At 47.4% G+C, this 19,358-nt stretch overlaps 1 protein-coding gene across 2 annotated transcripts in view; it reads left to right on the top strand.

Moving 5' to 3' along the window:
- Positions 1-19,358, top strand: part of Tbc1d10a (TBC1 domain family member 10A) — a 32,680-nt gene extending 13,322 nt beyond the window's left edge. Inside the window, exons 1-9 of one of the 2 annotated variants that reach the window (XM_013142131.3) lie at positions 6,328-6,521; positions 8,020-8,119; positions 12,095-12,202; positions 15,712-15,818; positions 16,466-16,580; positions 16,652-16,717; positions 17,284-17,473; positions 17,551-17,705; positions 18,527-19,358. In XM_013142131.3, the coding sequence (XP_012997585.1) occupies positions 8,075-8,119; positions 12,095-12,202; positions 15,712-15,818; positions 16,466-16,580; positions 16,652-16,717; positions 17,284-17,473; positions 17,551-17,705; positions 18,527-19,000 (1,260 nt within the window). In that variant the 5' untranslated portion in view covers positions 6,328-6,521; positions 8,020-8,074 and the 3' untranslated portion in view covers positions 19,001-19,358. Of the gene's footprint in view, positions 1-6,327; positions 6,522-8,019; positions 8,120-12,094; positions 12,203-15,711; positions 15,819-16,465; positions 16,581-16,651; positions 16,718-17,283; positions 17,474-17,550; positions 17,706-18,526 lie in introns of those variants that run through there. The other variant, XM_003478321.5, reaches the window with a different exon arrangement.

Raw genomic sequence — 19,358 nt, forward strand, 5'->3', positions numbered from 1 at the left:
GACTAATTAGGTGACTGGACATGATACTGCATGTCTGTAATCCCAGCTTTCTGGAAGCTGAGGCAGGAGGATTGTTGTAAATTCAAAACCACCCTAGCCTACAAAGTGAGCTCACGGTCAGCCTGAACTGCATAGCAGACCCTGTCTCAAAAAGACCAAAAAACCCCAAAACAAAATATAACAAAACAGAACTAATTTGGTAAGATCTATTAATAAGAACTAGCAGTTTGGTAAGGACTGGTGAGGGTGTGCATGAGTCAGGGGCCTGCAGTGAGATTGTGACAGAGGATCCAGTCATTGGCAGGGAATTTCAAGCACCTTTTTGCCTGGTAGAGGTTGAGTTTAGAAAATGTTGAAAATGGCTTTCAACAGTTGTAAGAGCAGGTGCCTTGGAATTTCGGTTGTGGTCTACACCCTTCTCTAGTTTAGTGGACAGAGCAGGGGAGGCTCTTTCTTCTTGGAGCTAAAGGAGCCATTTCTTCTGTCTCACATGGAATGGGGTGGAGCTCAACAGAGTGAAGAGTTGGGCAGAGGCCCAGGCACCAAGGCCAGTGAAGGGTGGAGAGAACCTGTTTACCATTGTGCACTGACCCAGGGCCGGAAGGAGCAGAGCCAAGGACTGCCTCATGGGAGAGAGAGGCAGGCCCAGCATTTCCCTGTGTTGGGAGTGGAGAGAGTGAAGCAAGCCAGCCTCTTACCCAGACAGGCCTGGCCATGGCCAGCCAACTCCCAAGGCAGGTTGGCCAGGCTGCCAAAAGAGATGGCAGGCTGCTGTAGACCATTTTCCTTTCTCCACATACTCATGGTATGGCCGTAGCAAGTCATTTGCCTTCTGGACCTCAGGCCTTCCAACTGTCTCTGGAAGGGATAGTCTCACTGGCTGCCCCCACAGGCCTGACTGTCAGCTGTTTGTATATATCCTCTTCTACATTGTGGTTTATGACTGTCCTAAAACTTATTTATTTATACTTTTATTCATCTTAGGGTAATGAATTTTTTTTTTTTAAACAGATTCTCATTATGTAGGTGGCCTCAAATTCACAGGGATCCTCTTGCCTTAGCCTCCTGAGTGCTGGGATTACAGGTGTGCACCACCATGACCTGCTGGGGCAGTGGACTCTGCAGGTTGTTACTCTGTGTGCAAAGTAGGTTAGCCTTTTATTTAGCTTCGCTTCTCTTTCCTGCTGGTGGTGGGATAGGATGCTTCTCCACCCTCAATGTTTTTGAATCCATGTGACCATGTTTTCTCTGCATGTTCACACCCTGATTTTCCTTCCTGTGGTGGAACTTCCTCCAGTAGCTTCATCTTCATCCTGGAAACCCAAATGTGGAAGGCTTTACTCCTGTTCTTAGTTTGGAGGGTAGTGAAAGGAATGGAATGTGACAGGACTGAACCTCTGGTATGTTAGAACATTATATCATTAGATGTTTTAGTGGCAGCTTCCACTTGAAGATTGTGTAACTGAGCAGATTACTCCACCATGCTCTATGTTAGTATTCTTGTTTATTGAATGGAGGTAATAAAAATTACTTCTGTGGGGGAATTGTATGCCTGTGTGTTGTGCTTGGCAGAGTTTTACGTGGCCAGTGTTCCAACCATGTCAGCTCTTATTGCTTCACGTCATCTTTTGTGCTACTCTCTGAGGAGGTGGCATGGGCCCAGTGTTACAGATGAGGAACTGGAAGCTCAGAGAATAGAGCTTCCTGTTTCACGGTCATAAAGTGGTAGAATAGGGATCAGAAGCCAGGAATTATGATTTGTGTATTATTGAGTAAATTATATATTCTCTTGGGGCCTTAATTGCTTCCTAGGTAAAATGGCAATATCCCTGCTCTGCCTATGTCTAAGGACTGTCTGTGGGGACCTGTCAGATAAGAAGAGATGTGAAAGTTTTATCTTAGAAATTACCCTTTATTGGGGCTGGGAATTTAACTCAGTGGCATTAGCACCTGCCTTGCAAGTGTGTGATCATGAGTTCGATCCCTGGTACCGATAAAAAAGAAAAAGACAAAAAAAAGAAAAAAAGAAATTATCCTTTATTGGGCACATACCAGGCTGAACCCCGTATACATTTATTTCTCATTGCAGGCTTATGAAATGTGAGGTATGCATTATGGTTCCATTAAAGATGAATAACTTGAAGCTTAGAAAGTCAGTTGTTTTGCTAATGGTCTACCAGTGGATAAAGCAGGAACTGGAATAGATGCCTAGGTTGGTTGACTTCACATTCCCTACTCTGTTTATTGTCTCCCAGGTTCCACCTGGCCTTCTGATGAGTGAGATAAGAGAATCAGTTCTGTGGTCTATGACTTGAGGATTTCTACTTGGGCTTATATATATATATATATATATATATTTTTTTTTTTTTTTTAAATACATTTATATTCTTTTTTTTTTTTTTTTTTGTCTTTTTTGTTTTTATCGGTACCAGGGATCGAACTCATAACTGCACACATGCAAGGAAGGCATTTATGCCGCTGAGCTAAATCCCCAGCCCCTACTTGGGCTTATATTTGTCTTCATTTGGGCTGGTGTGGAGAATAAGCCTTAGAGAAGTGGTTAGAGTGATTCTTTGGGACCAACGATTATCTTCCACTGCAGGATACAGAAGTTCTGGGCATGAGAACCACCCTTGTTGATTCTGCCAACCTAGAGAGGTTGAGCGTAGATGTCTAGGAGGACAAGTGAAGAGAAAACCTCAGCCTTCAGAACTGATTGTCCTTTTGATGTTTTGGAAGCCTCTGGTCTTCAGGGGTTTTGGAAAAGGCTAAGGTAACTTGGAACCTGAAGGATTTGGATGGGGTCCTTGTATCATGGGTCATGGCGTGGACAGCGTAACTCAGCCTAGCTCAGTCTAGGAGCCTGGCAGGTTCTGTGATCAGGTACCTCCTTTGTCTCATCTGACCTTTTCCTCCTCAGGAAATGGGAGTGGTAGCAGACAGCAGATTACCTGGGTTTACCATCTCCAACCTAGGTTTTGCTTGCCAGTGATACCTGTCCAGCCTCTTGGCCTCACTGAGCATTTACTGGGGTGATTGGAACACTAGTGGAGGGAGTCTGACTGTCTTCTAGAGAGATACTGGGGTGGGGATGGGGGGCCAGATTGAGCCACACAACAGCATCTGGAGAAGGGCCTCATTTTTCCACAACTTGCTTTGGGAGAAGCAGGGCAACACATGAATTACTGTTGCAGAGAGGAAGCCCTGTTTTAACCTCTTACTTATTAGCTTTGCAACTTTGCTTAAGTCATATAACTTCTCTGATTGTGACAAGTCTCTCATAGGCCAAATGAAAATACTAATCTATGAGGGCTGCACCTCACAGGTTATTAGAAGAATAAATAAATTGTCAAGGCAAAAGTGGCATGTGCCCTGAATAAAGAGCAAGTGAAAGTAATGATGTCATAGAGAAAACCAGATAGGTACCTGTTGTATACCTGTGAGAAGTGTGATGGGAGTTATAGAAGTTGTTCAAGATCTGGTATCTGTGTTCAAGATCTTCCACTGTGTGGAAGGAACAGTGCTGAACAATATAAACAAGTCGTAAGCAAGTAGCCATTTCATACTTCATGTCTTGATAAGTTCACAGATTAGTTTTAAAATCAGTTTTAGGAACTGTGACCAGCATTTAAAAGAAAATAAATAAATCCAGGTATGGTAGCACAGACTTATAGCACAGACTTATATATATGCTGCCCCAGCATTTACTCTAGAGGTTGAGGCAGGCATGCACCACCATGTCTGACTTGAGTTTTTAATGGTATATGGGACTTTACAGGGATATTGTGACTTAGAGAGGTGAGAAAAAAAGGTGTTCTAAGGGTAGGGAAGGTGGAGGACATGTGTGTACCTGGAAAATGAGAGTGGTCAGAGAATTGCACAGCCTCAGCAAGGAGATATTGAAAAAAAGCCAAGTATAGTGGTACTTGGCTGTAGTTCCAGCACTCAGGAGACTGAGGCAGGAGGACTGCTGCAGGTTGAACACCAGTCTGGGCTCCATAAACAAATTCAAGGTCAACCTGTACTACATAGCAAGACTCTGTCTTAAAAAATAAAACAAGCAAAAAAACACAAACAAAAAAAAAGAAATTACAGGTGGAAGATAACCAGGAAATTTTGGCATAACACGGGGAAGGAAGTTTTAGTCCTAGGAACTGTTAAATAGGATGACTTCCCTGGAGGTAATGAGGCCCCATCCTTGGCAGAGTTCCAGTATAGGTGGTTATCTAAGGCTACTGACTGTTATCAGTGAACTCGGGCCACTTTCAGGAAAGAGTGGTTTTCTGGAGGGTAAAAGAGGTCCTGACGTGAGGCGCTCCCCATGTGCCATTTGGTCTCTTATAATAGGTTCATTTTCTCTCCCTAGTATCTTGCTTATGCCCTTTCTTTACTACCAGGAGGAAGCCACCTCAGTGTTTTTACACACTTAAGTGTATTTGTACAGACCACACCCCATTCCTGATCTTAGCAGCTCCTCTTTGGGTATTCTTTGAGGATCAGTTCACAATGCAGCCTGTCTAAACATATAGGGAAAGTGAGGTTCGGCTGAGAAAGGAATTTAACTGCTATAGAAGCCATTCCTGTATCAGATAATAGTAGAACCAGATGCCTTTGGAATTCTAATAACTCTGTTGAAGAATATGTAAACCTTCTGATTAAAAAAAATATATATATATAGTGTCCAAGTTTTCAGGAGTCCATGCCACATAGAAAAGAGACATCTACGTGTAGTTAGGGTATGTGCTGAGTGCTAGAAATGGTGAGATGGTCTTCTTACCATCCTAAGATGATTAAACTCCTTTGGCAAATGGGCGTGGCAGCACATACCTATAATCCAGCTGCAGAAGGAGAATTACAAGTTCCAGCCTAACTTGGGCTACTTAGTGAGACCTTGTTTCAAAATAAAAGTTTAGGGGCTGGGGATTTAGCTCAGCGGCATAAGCGCCTGCCTTGCAAGCAGGCAGTCGTGAGTTCAATCCCTGGTACCGATAAAAATGAAAAAGACAAAAAAAATAAAATAAAATAAAAAAAACAAAAGTTTAGGAGGCTGGGGATTTAGCTCAGCAGCATAAAGCGCCTGCCTTGCAAGCAGGCAGTTGTGAGTTCGAACCCCAGTACCGATAAAAACGAAAAAGACAAAAAAAAAAAAAAAAAAAAAAAAAAAAAAAAAAAAAGTTTAAAAAGTAGAGTATAGTCTGGCATGTGTGAAGTCCTGGGTTAAATCCCCAGTACTGGAAAACAAAACAAAACTGTCTGCTGTTGAAAGAGAAACCATTTTTTTTTTTTTTTTTGAAAGAGAAACCATTTAAATGATCACATTTCCACAAAAATTTCCCAGTTTAAGGTTTTTAAACTCAAAATATCTTTTGACTGACATGTACACTTAAAGAAATGGTATTTTGTCTGTTCTAGAGAAGGTCTTGTGAAAGCAGTGGTATAGTTTAAAATCTGTAGTGTCTTAGAATTCAGGAAATACAGTCATTTGTTTTGTACCCAGCTGCAATTCCGGTTTGAGGTTTGACATTGGGGCTTTGAAACTGCCAGTGCTGTTATCTGGCATCAGTTAAAATAGAACTCATCATGTTCCTGTGTGTATCTGCAGTTAGGAGAGTACCTGTCTTGCCCTGCAGTTAGGTTTTACCAACAGAGCCAGACCCTGGGTTGAGTTGTCAACTGGGCATGTATTTAATCACAAGGAGAGAGGATTCTATAGAAACCGGCAGATTTAGGTAAAAGCCTTGCTCCCTTTGAGCCTCAGTTTCCTCATCTGTACAGTGAGGGGGTACTAGATCTAATGTTATCACAACCTTAATTGCCAGAACTTCCTGTTGATTCAATACGGGCAGCTGCTCATTTAGTTAACTAAAGATCCCCTAACTTAGTGCATAAGCTAAGGAACACTGTGGGTGGTAAAAGTCACTATGGCCTGGGGCCTGGGGGCCTTTGGTTTCTGCTCCATAAGGGTTTTGGGGCTTCCTGCAGATGTATGTTCCCTTGTAAAGTAATAGACCTCAAGGCTTGGACTTTGTTTTTCTTTTATCAAGGAGAGAAAAGAAGAGAATTTCTTGTACCTTACTTCTATCTCTAGGCAGAGAGGGATAGCAGTTTGAAGGATGGTGACTTGTGTTAATGTGTTGAGGAGTCTTATTTCTTCTTTCTCAACTATACCTCTCCAAGGCTTCTCTAAAGCCTGCCTAGCGCCCCAGATAAACTGCACTGAAGAAGAGGACCTGCCCTTTGTGTCTTGGAGGCCTCAGCCCTGCCAGGGCCCCTCCCTCTGTTCTTCTAGCCAGTAAAAGTCACTGCAGCATATTTCCTTCCGGCAGAGGGAGAATGAGAGACTCAAAGCCTGGGCCCGGCCCCAACTGCACCATGTCCTGTTCTGCTCTCGGGAGCTGCTTTGAGCACTTTCCACCCTGTGCCTCTTTCTGGAAAGTGAAGCAGGATTGAGTGTCAGCTCTGGGCTAGGTTCAGCTTGGAACTGAGTTCTTTTTCCCAGTGATTTGCTGTTTAACCTTGAGGTACTCTTTCTTGTTATCTTGTTTCTCTGAGCCTCTGTTTCCTCATGTCATGAATATTTTTATTTTATTTATTTACTGTGGTTTCTTAAGACAGGGTCTCACTATGCAGTTCAGGCTGGCCTTCAGCTCACTTTGTAGTCCAGGCTGGTTTTGAACTCATAACGATCCTCCTGCCTCAGCCTCCTGAGTGCTGGGACTACAGGCATGAGCCACCACCATTTAATTTTATAATACCATCAATAACTTTTCTTTTTTCCTTTTCTCTTTTGTTTTGAGATAGGGTCTTGCTATGTAGTTCAGGCTGGACTTGAACTCACTAAGTAGCCCAACCTGGCCTCAAACTCATGGCATTCCTCCTTCCTGAGCTTCCCAAGTACTAGGCTTATAGGTGTGTGCCACTGCACCCAGTTTGAGTACTTTCTTAATTGAAAAATTTTCAACAAAAAGCACAATAAAGAAATGTAAAATATCTGTAATCCACTACTTCAGATAATTTTGAGAAAACCATGTATATGTATGTGTAGGAGAGATGCATACAGATACTTTTTGTTCTTGTTTGTTTTACAAATCTTGGTCTATAGGCTTAAATAAGAAAGCCTATGTAAAATGCACAGGTTAGTCGTCTTCTGTCTGCACCTCAGAGTTCTATGAACTCATGAATTCCGAGATTCACTCCTTGGAAAAAACCACTCAGTTGATGCACCCTCTGGCCAAGCCAGGGATCCCCACCTCAATCCACCTGTGTCTGCATTGGATTCATCTGCCTACCTGGGGCTGGTCTTAGTGCCCACTAGATGCCACCTCCACAGGCTTAGGAGTTTGTTCTAGTCTCAGCAATACATCCTTGTAGTACACCCTTGGCCTTTGCCAAGATCAGTGCTGTCACAGTTGTGGTAGCTGCACAGTCAGTAGGTATTGTACAAATACAAGCAGTAGTGTGTTATAATGCTAATAACAGTTAACTCAGGATGGGGCTTTGAAGTGTTAAGATTTTAATAGGGATGACTTGGCATGGATTCTGGCCAATGGACTGGTGTGGGTAAAGAATGAGAGATGGGAAATGGCCAGGGTATAATTGGGGAAACTCTGAGTAACTAGTTTGGCTCATACGAAGAGGTATGTTATTTCTGTACTTGTTTGACTAGTTTTCATGTGCAGCTGTGCTCTTAGCACACGGGCCCTCTTAAGAGGCTTATTTACCAAGGTAGGCCCAAGAAAGGAATGCTTGGTTTGGTGCACAGATGTACACCCAGAGAGGCACAGTTCTTTGATACATAAGGGAAGTGGACATTTGAACCCGTTGCCTTTCTGGCCTGTGGCTTCCAGGGAGGGGGCTTGTTCTTTCTCATCTGCCCAGGGTGATTATGAGTTAGCAATCCTGAAGGGAAATGCAGAGACAGGCAGGGGGATGCGGGTCTGGCTAGGCTTGTGCTGGAGCCAAAGCCAGGGCCTTTGCTTTTCTTGGCATGTCTGACAGGCACTGCCTTCTGCTCTACAGGTTGGAGGAAGTCCCCCTGGAGGTGCTGAGGCAGAGAGAGTCCAAGTGGCTGGACATGCTCAACAACTGGGACAAATGGATGGCCAAGAAACACAAAAAGGTGAGGGGCCTAGCCTTAGGCCTTGGCAGCCTGGGGAGGAGAAGAAGTTGTTGATGGTGGGGGATTGCATCAGTTTAGAAAAGCAGAGGCTTCTTCAATTGCTATGTTGCCTTAAGTGTCCTCTATGGGCCAAAGATGGGGGTAGGGGCAGAAGCTGGCTGGAGAGCAGGGGAGAAGGTTGGGACTTGGCATGTGACTTCAGAGTCACACAGAACTTTGTCCCAGAGTTAAACTTCAAAGCTTCTTGTACTCAGTGACCCTAGTAGGCAGCTTTGCTCTAGCCCTGCAGGGAAAAGGCCCAAAATGCTAACCACCCTCAGGAAGGATCATGTAGTACTAATAACAGGTACCTTAGGAGTGTTTAGAGGATGCTTGTCTTGACCACAGTAATCCTTACCACACGCCTACTAGGTTAGTAGTGGTGGCAGACTTTACAGAAGACCTGCAGAATCAAGGACTGAACTTTAGCATCTGCCCTCTTTTTTTTTTTTTTTTTGGCACTGAGAATTGAACTTAGGACTTTGAGCTTGCCAGGCTATATCCCTGACCCTACCATCTGCCCTCTTAACTGGCACAACAGGGGGTCTCTTCACCTTCTAAATTAATTTGATGATCTCTTTCCTGTCTCCCGGCTAAAGCGAAAAGAAAGAAAATAACCTCACAGTTTATAAATAGTCTTATAAAAATTTAAACACCCAGCACCCTCTTTTTAGGCTGAGTTGGACACTAGCTCTGTCACCCTGTGGGAAGGCACTTGTCCAGCACTCTGAGGCCTGTGTGTTGGTGGTGTTGGGCAACCCTGGCAGGGCCTAGTTATGTCCTGCTGCCCTAGGATGCTGACAGTTGCAGTCCCTCTGCACAAGTGTCTAGCCCGTAGAGTCACCTCTGTTGTCCTATCATCAGGTAACACTGGTCTAGTCTCACCCAACTGGTAGTGGGATCTAGCAGAAAATCAGGGATGCACTTGGGCCCATGCTCATGTCAAACTGTATAATTTTGGCCAGGTCACTTTATCTGATCAGCTCTAGTTTCCCTGGTCAAATGGGATGATAATCCTTTTGAGAGCTGCCCCCTTGGTGGCGACTATAAGTGCTTTATGTAAAGTCCTGTGCTATGGGGGCGAGGCTCACCTAAGCCTGAGTTCTTCCTTGCTGTTTTATGTGGGCTTTGGGGCACTCATTTTTTACTTATTAGAAAATGTCTCTTTTTCTCTTTATTTAACATATTTTTAAGGTAGTTACTCATCAACTATTTTCTGCCTGACTTTAGGGTATGTTTTCTTGCCTTACCCTTCTTCGGGCTTTTCCCTGAGGTGTAACTTGTCTGTGGTGACTGGTGGCTGTCAAGGACTGTGGCATTGGCTTTTTTGTTCCAGCCTCCCTGGCAAACAGAAACTCCAGAGGGAGCTGTGGGGAGCTTCTCTGAGTATTGAGCAGCACTGCTCCCCTTTGCTTCTTGGGCACTGTCGTTAGAGTCCAAGGGCTGCTCAGCTGAGGCCTCCACTGCATGTGCAACCCAGCCTGCCCACAGGCTCTGACCCTTTGCTTCTCCAGAACAAGACCACTACAGGGCACTCTTCCTGTGCCTCACCTGTGGCCACAGCTGGCTGTGCCCCAAGGGCTCTTCTCGCCTGGCTGTGAAGGCTTGGAGATAGGAAGGATAATACTTGTTTTGGGAAGTAGTCTCAGACCCAGCACTTCTCCTGCACTCATCTATAGTCCTCCTGTGAGTATGCCTTCCTCCAAGCTAGATCCAGGACAGAAGTCTGGGCCTGAGGGAGGGTGTGCTATGGCTAGAATGCTATCTTCCCCTGTAGAGTCCTACCTTCCCAGAGTTCAAAAGGCTAGGATATGACCTCACTGAGCTGTCATCAGTGACTTCTTGTTCCAAGGTATTGCCTCAAAGACTGGTAATTACTTCTTTTTTTTTGGTACCAGGGATCAAACTCACAGCCTCACACTTGCCAGGCAGGTGCTTACCCTGCTGAGCTAAGCTCCCAGCTGGTGATCACTTCTGAGGAGAATTCAGAGACCTGATGGGAAAAGGCTGGCTCTATTGACTCTCCATCCCTAGTTCCCAGCCCGGGGCCTGAGGGAAGACAGAGCCAGGAAGACAGAGCCTCCTGGGGAACCTCAGTGGACTGAAAGTGCCCCAGGGCCTCCTGTGGCAGACCCTGTGTCACAGGGGTTTGTGATGATGGGGCTGCCCCATGCTGAGAGTGGTCAGTGTGTATGTGGGGTGCTTAATGGACATGAAACTTTGGGCTATACTGTATCCCGTTGCTAAAGCCTGCTCAGAGTGGCTTCCTTACGGTGACCGTTGTCCCACAGCAGGATGAAACTGTCCTCAGAGTCTAGGGCAGTTCCCTTCTGCTCCCTTCCTTTTGCCCATTTCCAGGCGGTCCCAGCTCTAGCTTGCCTCTTGTGAGTAGTCTGGCTGCTCTTCCCACTGCCTGTGGCCTGCCTGCCTGTCTCCTTCCTGCTTCTTGACTCTCTGACCCTTGGAAAATTTTCTCTTGTTTGTGCTCATCATCAGGAAGGCCAGGACTTTCATGACTCTTTGGAGATCTTCCAGCGGGACTGTTTGAGGGGCTTTCCAGGTGAGGGGAGGTTAGGCAGTAGCTGAGGCCCTGGGGGTTCTGTGGCAAGCATCTTTCTAGGATGGAAGGTGGAGAGGAAACTGTCACTTACTGAACATAGCCTGTGTCACTTCTAAAGGAGTCCTTTTAGTAGCTCTGTAGAGTACTGTAGTAGGTAACATCATTCTGATCTTTAAATTGATGGGCAGTGATTGACCTCAGGTTAGCTCAGGGTTCAAACTCATCAGTTGTTCTTCTCATGCCCTGGGTGCCCATCTTCTCCATCCCAGGCTAGCCTGCTTACATCAGGGGCTGAGGGAGTCTCATTGCCCACCAACCCCCTCTGCTAACATTCTGTAGACTCAGTGCCTCTACCTCCGCCTTCCTTGATGGGTCAGGGCAACTGCTTTCAGAGGCTTATTCTGCACTCAAGCCTTGGGGAAGCCAACCTCTTTGTCCATCTGTGAGAGGCCAGAGGAAGGCCAGTGAAGGAGAAAATGTACAAGGCTGGGTCCCTGTAGCCTGTGTGGTACAGGTGAGGAGGTAGCAGGGTCTCTGAATATGGAATCATAATTTTACTTGATATAGAAAACAATTTTCAATTTTTCCTTTTTTTAATCTTTATTTAAAAAAAAAAATGTTTAGGTACTGGGGATTGAGCCAGGACCTTCACACCAAACTACATGTCTAGCCCTTTTTTATATTGTGAGACAGGGTCTCATTAAGCCACTAAGTTACCTAGTCTGGGCCTGAACTTGCCATCTTCAGGCCTCAGTTTTCCAAGTGCTGGGATTACAAGCATGTGCCGCCATGTCTGGCTGACAGTGTAATGACTATTTATACAGTATTTGCATTGTATTTGGTATTATAACTAACCTACAGATAGTTTAAAGTCGTAGTGGTAAGCTTCTGGCACACATGCAACAGTGGGCTGTTTGTATCATTGAAAGCTCTAAAAGGTTCACCGTTACTGGTTTAAAGATAGTGTATAGGTTATATGCAAATACCAATCCTTCTTTATAAAATAGACTTGAGTGTTAGCAGACTTTGATGTCTGTTGGGGATTGTGGAACCAATCTTTGTGGATGCTGAGAGATGATTGCAGTTATGGGGATCCAGAATTCTGTGGCATAATTCAGGAATATCTGAGTTGTCATTGGACCAGGGGATGTGTACTCTGCCATCACCTGGTGGTAACATGTCTAATTGCAGGACCCTGTCCTCATCACAGGATCTGCATTACACAAACTGTAGTAAAGTCCTCTTTTTTCCCCCTTCTGCTTTTGCCAATATGCTCACTGGAGGCCTTCCAAGCCCTGGCAGAGGGGCTGGTCTCAAGGACCTGCCAAGGGGATGGGGTGGAGATGGAAAGGTACACCTCTTCTTTTGACTTTCAGATACGTTTGCGGTGCCAGAAGGGAATCCCGCCTTCTCTTCGAGGCCGTGCTTGGCAGTACCTGTCAGGAGGCAAGGTGAAGCTACAGCAGAACCCCGGGAAGTTTGATGTGAGTGAGTTTTCTTTCTTCACCTCACCTTCCTTCCGTATCTCTGTGATGGGTGTCTTCCCATGGCAGTTATCCTTTATGCTCTTACCTGGACTTCAGCAAGATGAGGGAGCCTCCATTCAAGCCATGACTGCTGATAGCATTGTTTATACAAAGCTTTATCCCTGAGCAGACCTCAATGAGATGGACAGATTTTCTACCCCCTATGCCAACCAGCTTTTACAAACATTCAGGTTTGCTTTCTTGGGTTCAGTGTACTGTCTTCTAGCTCTAAGTTGTCAGGAAGGGACACTTAGACCTTTTTGGCCTGTGCTCTGAGTCTTTGGGGACTTACCAGCAGAACCACAGGACTGTCTACACTGCCTGGCCTCTTGTCTTCAGGTCTTTTTCCTGACTTCAAGCCTGCCAGATACACCTTACTTGTATTGCTTGAGGGATCGTCAACCCTGGAGTGGCAGAGTCAAACCCTCCTCAGGGTTCACAGGCCAGTCAGTAGCCAGAGAGGCTGCCCTCTGCAGTCACGGCCTGCTTTTCCCCCTTTTCTCTGCTGCTGTCCTAGGCCCATGGCTAGCCAGTGTGGTACCCTCTTCTACTCATTGAGTTAGGCAACTCTTTCAGCCTACTTCCCTTGGAGAACTATAGGGAGGTGACTGGATTCCCCAGGCTTGCCTGACTTACCTGCCAGATGTGGCCCCAGGCATCAGAGTTTCTTCCAGGTTCGTGGGACTCATGATAGGCAATGAGACAGCATTGCCAGCCACCAGCTTTGTTGATATCCCTCATACTTCAGTGAACATTCTTGTCTGAGCAGAGCTGTTCTCAAAGAAGGGTGGGCAGGAGCAGAGTAGCGCATCCTAGAGTTCCTGCACTTGACGTGGTGGAAGTGTGGGCTCTTTGCTGGGGAAAAAGGGGGTCTGGTAGTGTGGTCACTGAGGGCAACACTGAATCAGAATGATTGGATTATCCCACAGAGCACTCATAGCAGATCCCACAAGAGCAGCCTTTCAACTTCAGTATTTGTCTCAGCTACATTTCCTCTATTGCAAGGGGCAAATCCTTGCCAGAGTGGGAGGCTTGGGGATTGGAGCCCCACCCCAAGTCTGTAGCTTATGTCAGGCTGCTAGAACCTAGGCAGGAGAGCCAAGAACATGGGTGACCTGGCCAGTCTCCTAGTTACACAGATCCACACATTTCCACAGTGTGGGTCACACATGGAGCGCTCTGCATGTGTGTGTGGAGTGGCATGTCCAAAGAGGAACTGGTCACTCCCATGATGCCTGGAAGGTTGCTGTGTAAGGAGATAGATTTGCCTAGAAGGCCTTCTCCATGCCCTGAAGCTGAGTGGTGGGTGCCTGCAGCAGTCCTGGGGCCTGAGGGATGGTTTACCAGCACACCTGGAAGGATTGCTTGAAGGAAACCTAGAAGCAGCAGACAGGGATGGGATACCGCCCAGCGGGGTACTGTGAAAGGGCAGTGGTGTTAGTTTGGACTTGTTTCTATGCTGCAGGGCCCTCTTGTCAACTTTTTGGCCCAGGCAACTGACCCTACCTTGGCATCCGGGCAGTTTCTACAGGCCTTAGTGACTGTTTTCCTCCTGCATTTGCTCTTCTTCCTTCCTTTGGCATACAGGACCTGGTACCTGATTTTCCTTTCTGGCTCCAGCTCATGGTAGCAGCACTGCTCAGGCTCACAGACATGGTGATTGCAGCCTCAGTCTGAGAGAAGTACACTTGCCTTTGGTTCCTGGCACCTTTCCTCCTTTAGGCCCTGTAGCTACCCCTTTTCTTTTCTCATTTGCCCATTTGTGTCCAGATGCTTTGGGTTATTGACATATCAGATAAATTCCAGGAACTGACTTCATAGGGGCTTCTCAGGTCCTGTTCTTTGTAATCACCAGAGGAATTTTGGAGGCCCTCTTTCCCTTCTGAAGCATCCCTGCACTGTGCTCAGATAGTACCTGGAAATGCACAGGACACATATACAGGCTCCATCTTGAGGGCTGCAGAGGGTAACATCTATTCCCTCACTATGAAACCCCAGTCCTTGCTCCATTCTCCAGTTCTGAACACTCCTTTTACAGAACTTACTCTCTAGTTGAGTTCCAGGTATCCTAGATCCCTTAGTTCAGTGCTGTGACACCCTACTGAGGCACGTGACAAGGAAAGGGGTTTATATGAGGTCACTTGGCAGCCAGGGCTGGTGCCTGGTCTGTGCTTACTTCATGGGTTTGTTGAGGCCTGTTCCCCAGCACCCTCTCTGGTGTCACTCTTGCCCTTCAGGCAACTTGTATGTGCTCAGTCTTTCTGCTCAACCCTCTATGTTCCCTCACATTTAGTTTTATTTCTTTTCTAAAAATTCAGACATGAATTTAGAGTAAAATATGTAGATTTTGAGTGTAGAGTTGAGTTTAGTGAGCTTTGACAAATAATAGATAACCATGTGACGACATGCAAATCAAGATACAGAACATTTCAAATGAGACAGGATTTTTCTTTTCTGTTTTGTTTTTTGATACAAGGTCTTGCTATGTAATTCAGGCTGGTCTTAAACTCACTATATAGCCAGGATGGCCTCAAACTTGTAATCTTCCTGCCTCAGCTACCCCAGTGCTCAGCTTCCCAGGTGTGCATTCCCTGCCCAGCTCAAAAGGATTTTTCTTATAGTTTTGTTTTTATAAAGGTACATATGCTTAAAATGTTCATGGACATTCAAAGAAGAGAGTAAAACTCTGTAGAAACACCAGGACCCAGAGAAGCCACTGAAGCTAATGGTTTATTTCCTTATGCGCAGATTACACACACACATGCCCCTTCCTCAAAGGTGATGCACCAGCATGGGGAGTTGAGCAGCTGAGCAGCTGGGGTTGGCAGCTCTGTATTTATACATACTTCTAGTCCCAGTTCCACCTTTTTTTCTAGCCACAGGGCTTTAGGCAAGTGACTTTCATTTGACTGTCAGTTTCCTCATCTGTGAACAGGGTGCAGTGATAGGACCTGTCTTTGGGGTTGAAGAATCAGTGAGGCCTACAGGTACTCAGCTCAGTACCTAGCCCTGAGCTGCAGAAACAGGTGGGAGCTATTGCTTGAATAATTAGCTCTCTATTTTAAGGACCAACATCATCTTCAGATACACCAAGTCCCCACTAAAGGGCCTAAAACAGTGATGGTGATCCTTAAGCTTTTGATAACGGTTTAAAAAAAAGCACCCCCCACCCCCAAACAGCTGGTTGTGGCATACGTTCATCACCACTGGCCTAAAAATTATCCAGCCACACCCAGGATGGATATTCTTGGCCACTCAGGCCTTTCTGGATCTAGAATCACCTCACAGGCTTTCCAAGGCCCTGTTCCCTTTGCTCCTTTGCCCTGTCCAAGCTTCCTCACTTGTTCCTCTGGTCCCATGATGGCACTGGGTAAACACTGCTCATGGTAGAGGGCTTCTCTGATACCTGGGGCAGCCACATCCTGCCAGGAGTGCTGCCCTGATATGTGCCTTTGCTCTTGTTTCAGGAACTGGACATGTCTCCTGGGGACCCGAAGTGGCTGGATGTGATTGAACGTGACCTACACCGGCAGTTCCCTTTCCACGAGATGTTTGTGTCCCGGGGCGGGCATGGGTGAGCAGGCTGGACCTGTGGGGTGGAAGGTAGATATAAGCCTTGTGCCTCAGTGAAGAGAGCAGATACACTGAATTTAGGGTATCTCAGGAGCCCAGAAACATCTGGGTGCCCCAAACTCCACTCTTAACATTTCTCTTCTTTGGTTTGCTTCTGATCATCTTATTAGCATCTCCTTTGATCAGCTTTTACTCCCCAGATTGCTAGAGCTGGCCTGGCATAGCCTTCCTTGGAAACAGGTTTCCATCACGGAGAAAGACACCTAGAGGAGGTTGGGTGAGCAGAGGCTATGCAGGAAGGAAAAGATGAGGTGGGCATTGGGACCAAAACAGATGCCTGGGACAAAGTTGCTCAGCAAGGAGCCCCTGCCTCCAGCTCCCAGCCTCTTCTTGCCCTGTATCTGTCTGCTGTCCTGCCCTGGTCCTGCCCCTTAAATCACCTTTAGCAGGGAAACCCCTCCCTACTGCCTTCTGATCATGTGAGTCTGTGTGTTATAGTGGGAGACTGACCCCTGATGACTACAAGCAGGTCACCTTTCCCTACAGGAAAGTACAGATTCTGAGACAGGTTTGGTCTGATGGGGACAGGAGAGGTGGTAGATAAGAATGACACACCTGTCATCACTGCACTGCCTGGTCTTTCCACAGCCAGCAGGATCTATTCCGTGTGCTGAAGGCCTACACACTGTATCGACCGGAGGAGGGCTACTGCCAGGCCCAGGCACCCATTGCTGCCGTTCTGCTCATGCACATGCCTGCTGAGGTATCATGAGCCCTGGGAATGGGGGTGGGGGCCAACCCTGTGGCAGGGCTTCATGTCTCTCTCACCCACAGCAAGCCTTCTGGTGTCTGGTACAGATCTGTGAGAAGTACCTGCCTGGCTACTACAGTGAGAAACTGGTGAGTGCTCAGCTGGCATGGGACCTGCCCCAGGCTGGATGTCCTCTGTGGCTCTTCACTCTATAGTCCTCCAGGCCTGCCTGCGTCAAACCTCTTGGACACTGACATCATTGGTTTCACACTCACTTCCATCTCTGTTCCCAGCCATTCTGGCCACGTGGCAGGGTTGAAATTCCTTCTAGGCACCACGTTTCTTCTTGCCTCAGCCTTGGCTTAAACCTCTGTCTGAAGGTTTCCTTCTCCTTCCTCTGAAAACTTTTTCCTCCATGTTCAGCCCAGGGTAGCTTTCCTTGATTCCACTAGCTGGGAGTCTTCACAGCATGTGTTCACTGAGTGTTCTTGTACCTGCCATGCCTGGGGCACTCACCCCTTTACCTCTACCCAGTGCCCATGTGCAGGGCCCCTTTTCATTCTAAGCCCATCAGGGAGCCCAACTATGTCTAACTGGCTTATGGGTGTATCTCAGCACCGTGCAGGCAATACCTACCTGATGAATGAATAAATGTCTGTCTGGTTTTGGAGCCCTTGCAGGTGGTCATGGCCATGTGGACTCTATGTCTCCTTAGGAGGCGATCCAGCTGGATGGTGAGATTCTCTTCTCACTGCTGCAAAAGGTGTCACCTGTGGCCCACAAGCACCTCAGTCGGCAGAAGATCGATCCCCTACTGTACATGACAGAGTGGTTCATGTGTGCCTTTGCACGCACCCTGCCCTGGAGCTCTGTGCTGCGTGTCTGGGACATGTTTTTCTGTGAAGGTACCAGGCTGGACTGGGGAAATGCCAGAGAACTCCCCAATAGGTCTACTTGCACTCACCACCTGTCCCCCATGCAGGAGTCAAGATCATCTTCCGGGTGGGACTGGTGTTGCTGAAACACGCATTGGGTTCTCCTGAGAAGCTCAAGGCCTGCCAGGGCCAGTATGAGACCATTGAGCAACTGCGGAGCCTCAACCCCAAGATCATGCAGGAAGCATTTCTGGTCCAGGAGGTGCGGCCCACATCTGCCTCTTATCATGGTGGGGTGGGAGGCTAGGCAACCCCCTAATGGCAAAGGTGAGTCATCTGTGCCCGGCCCATTGCTTGGCAGCCCAGGACAGCAGATGAACCTCATCCTCCTGTATAGGTGAGGGCACAGAGAGGCCACGGTTACCTGAGGGCAGGGCAGAGAGAGGCCACATTTTACAGGTCTTCTTTATTCAAGCCTTTAGGAGCTTGAACCAGTAACTGTTCCTGGTCCTGCAGTCATTGCCTTGGCTTTGTTTTCTGTTGTGGATACCTGACTCTCCAACTGTAAGGGAGTAACACGTGTGTGGGTACCTTCTCTGGGAAGCCAGGCTAGGGCAGGGATGATGCCACGGTGCAGGTAGAAGCAGGTGGCCATCTGTGCACTTACTTCACCAACAGTTGCTGAGATCTGTGGCATTATGTCCACTTTAGACATGATGAAATGGAGGCTCCCAGAGGTAGGAACACATAGGGCTCCTACCCTTACTCAGTGGCCAGCAAGTGGTGGAACTGGAGTCTGAGTGGCTGCCCTGGGCATGGGGCATGCTGGCTAAGAGTGGATGTTACCTTTTTCAAACCCAATAAATAAGATGAGTGGACCTGCAAGTTGTGGGCAGTTTCTTCCTCTGAGGCAGTGGGTCTCGTGTTCAGCTCACCAGACACTGCTCTGGGACCTGTAGCCACAGCTTAGAAGCAGACCCCCATCATTCCTGAGGCCAGGGAAGGAGAAGCCCACGTTGAAGATGTGGAGAAGGGAGAAGGTCATTCTTCCTGGGACTTATCTCTCTTTAACTGACCCTACAGGTGGTGGAGTTGCCCATAACAGAGCGCCAGATTGAGCGTGAGCATCTCATTCAGCTTCGGCGCTGGCAGGAGACACGGGGTGAACTGCAGTGTCGCTCTCCTCCCCGGCTGCATGGTGCCAAGGCCATCCTAGATGCAGAGCCCAGCCTCCGGGGTGCCCTGCAACCTTCACCGTCCATCCGTCTGCCCCCAGATGTACCTCTCCCCAGCTCCAAGGCCAAGCCCAAACCACCCAAGCAGGCTCAAAAGGAGCAGAAGCGGACAAAAGCAAGTGGGCATCTGGACAAGCTCCCAGCCCCAGGTCAAGCCACAGCAGTGACTGCTGGAGGAGATGCATGTGCTCCACAGGATGTGACCCTGAAAAACCCAGCTTCCCAGGATCCAGCCCCCCAGGACTCAGCTCCTCAGGACTTAGCCCATCACTGCTCCCAAGAGAGCCTCACTTCCCAAGACAGTGAGGACACCTACTTGTAACCCCAAAAGTGTGGACCTCCAGGGTGGGGTCTCTACACACCTACCTGGTTTGAGGACTGACACTCCAGGGCCTGCTTACCTGAGGGCCCAACTGCTTGGCCACTAAGCTGGGACAGTCTGGCTGGCCAGGGAGAAATTCTGCCTGAGCCTCTTTATTTATTTTCTCTAAGAGTGGCGCTCAGGCTGGCCCAGCCAGCACAGGCAGAAGCTAGGACCAAGAGAGTGGGGCCTCACTCAGCCCCTTCTCCTGGGGATGCTTCCTAGGGATGGGGTGCTGGCATAAGGGGAGCATGTGGGGTGCTCTTTGTGTAACATAGAAACTTGGTTTTGTACAGAAATAAACAGACTTGTGTAGAGA

Source organism: Cavia porcellus, unplaced genomic scaffold (assembly GCF_034190915.1).
Source record: "Cavia porcellus strain 051 isolate PalLab524CR breed Dunkin Hartley unplaced genomic scaffold, mCavPor4.1 scaffold_16, whole genome shotgun sequence".
NCBI classification, from domain to species: Eukaryota; Metazoa; Chordata; class Mammalia; order Rodentia; family Caviidae; genus Cavia; species Cavia porcellus.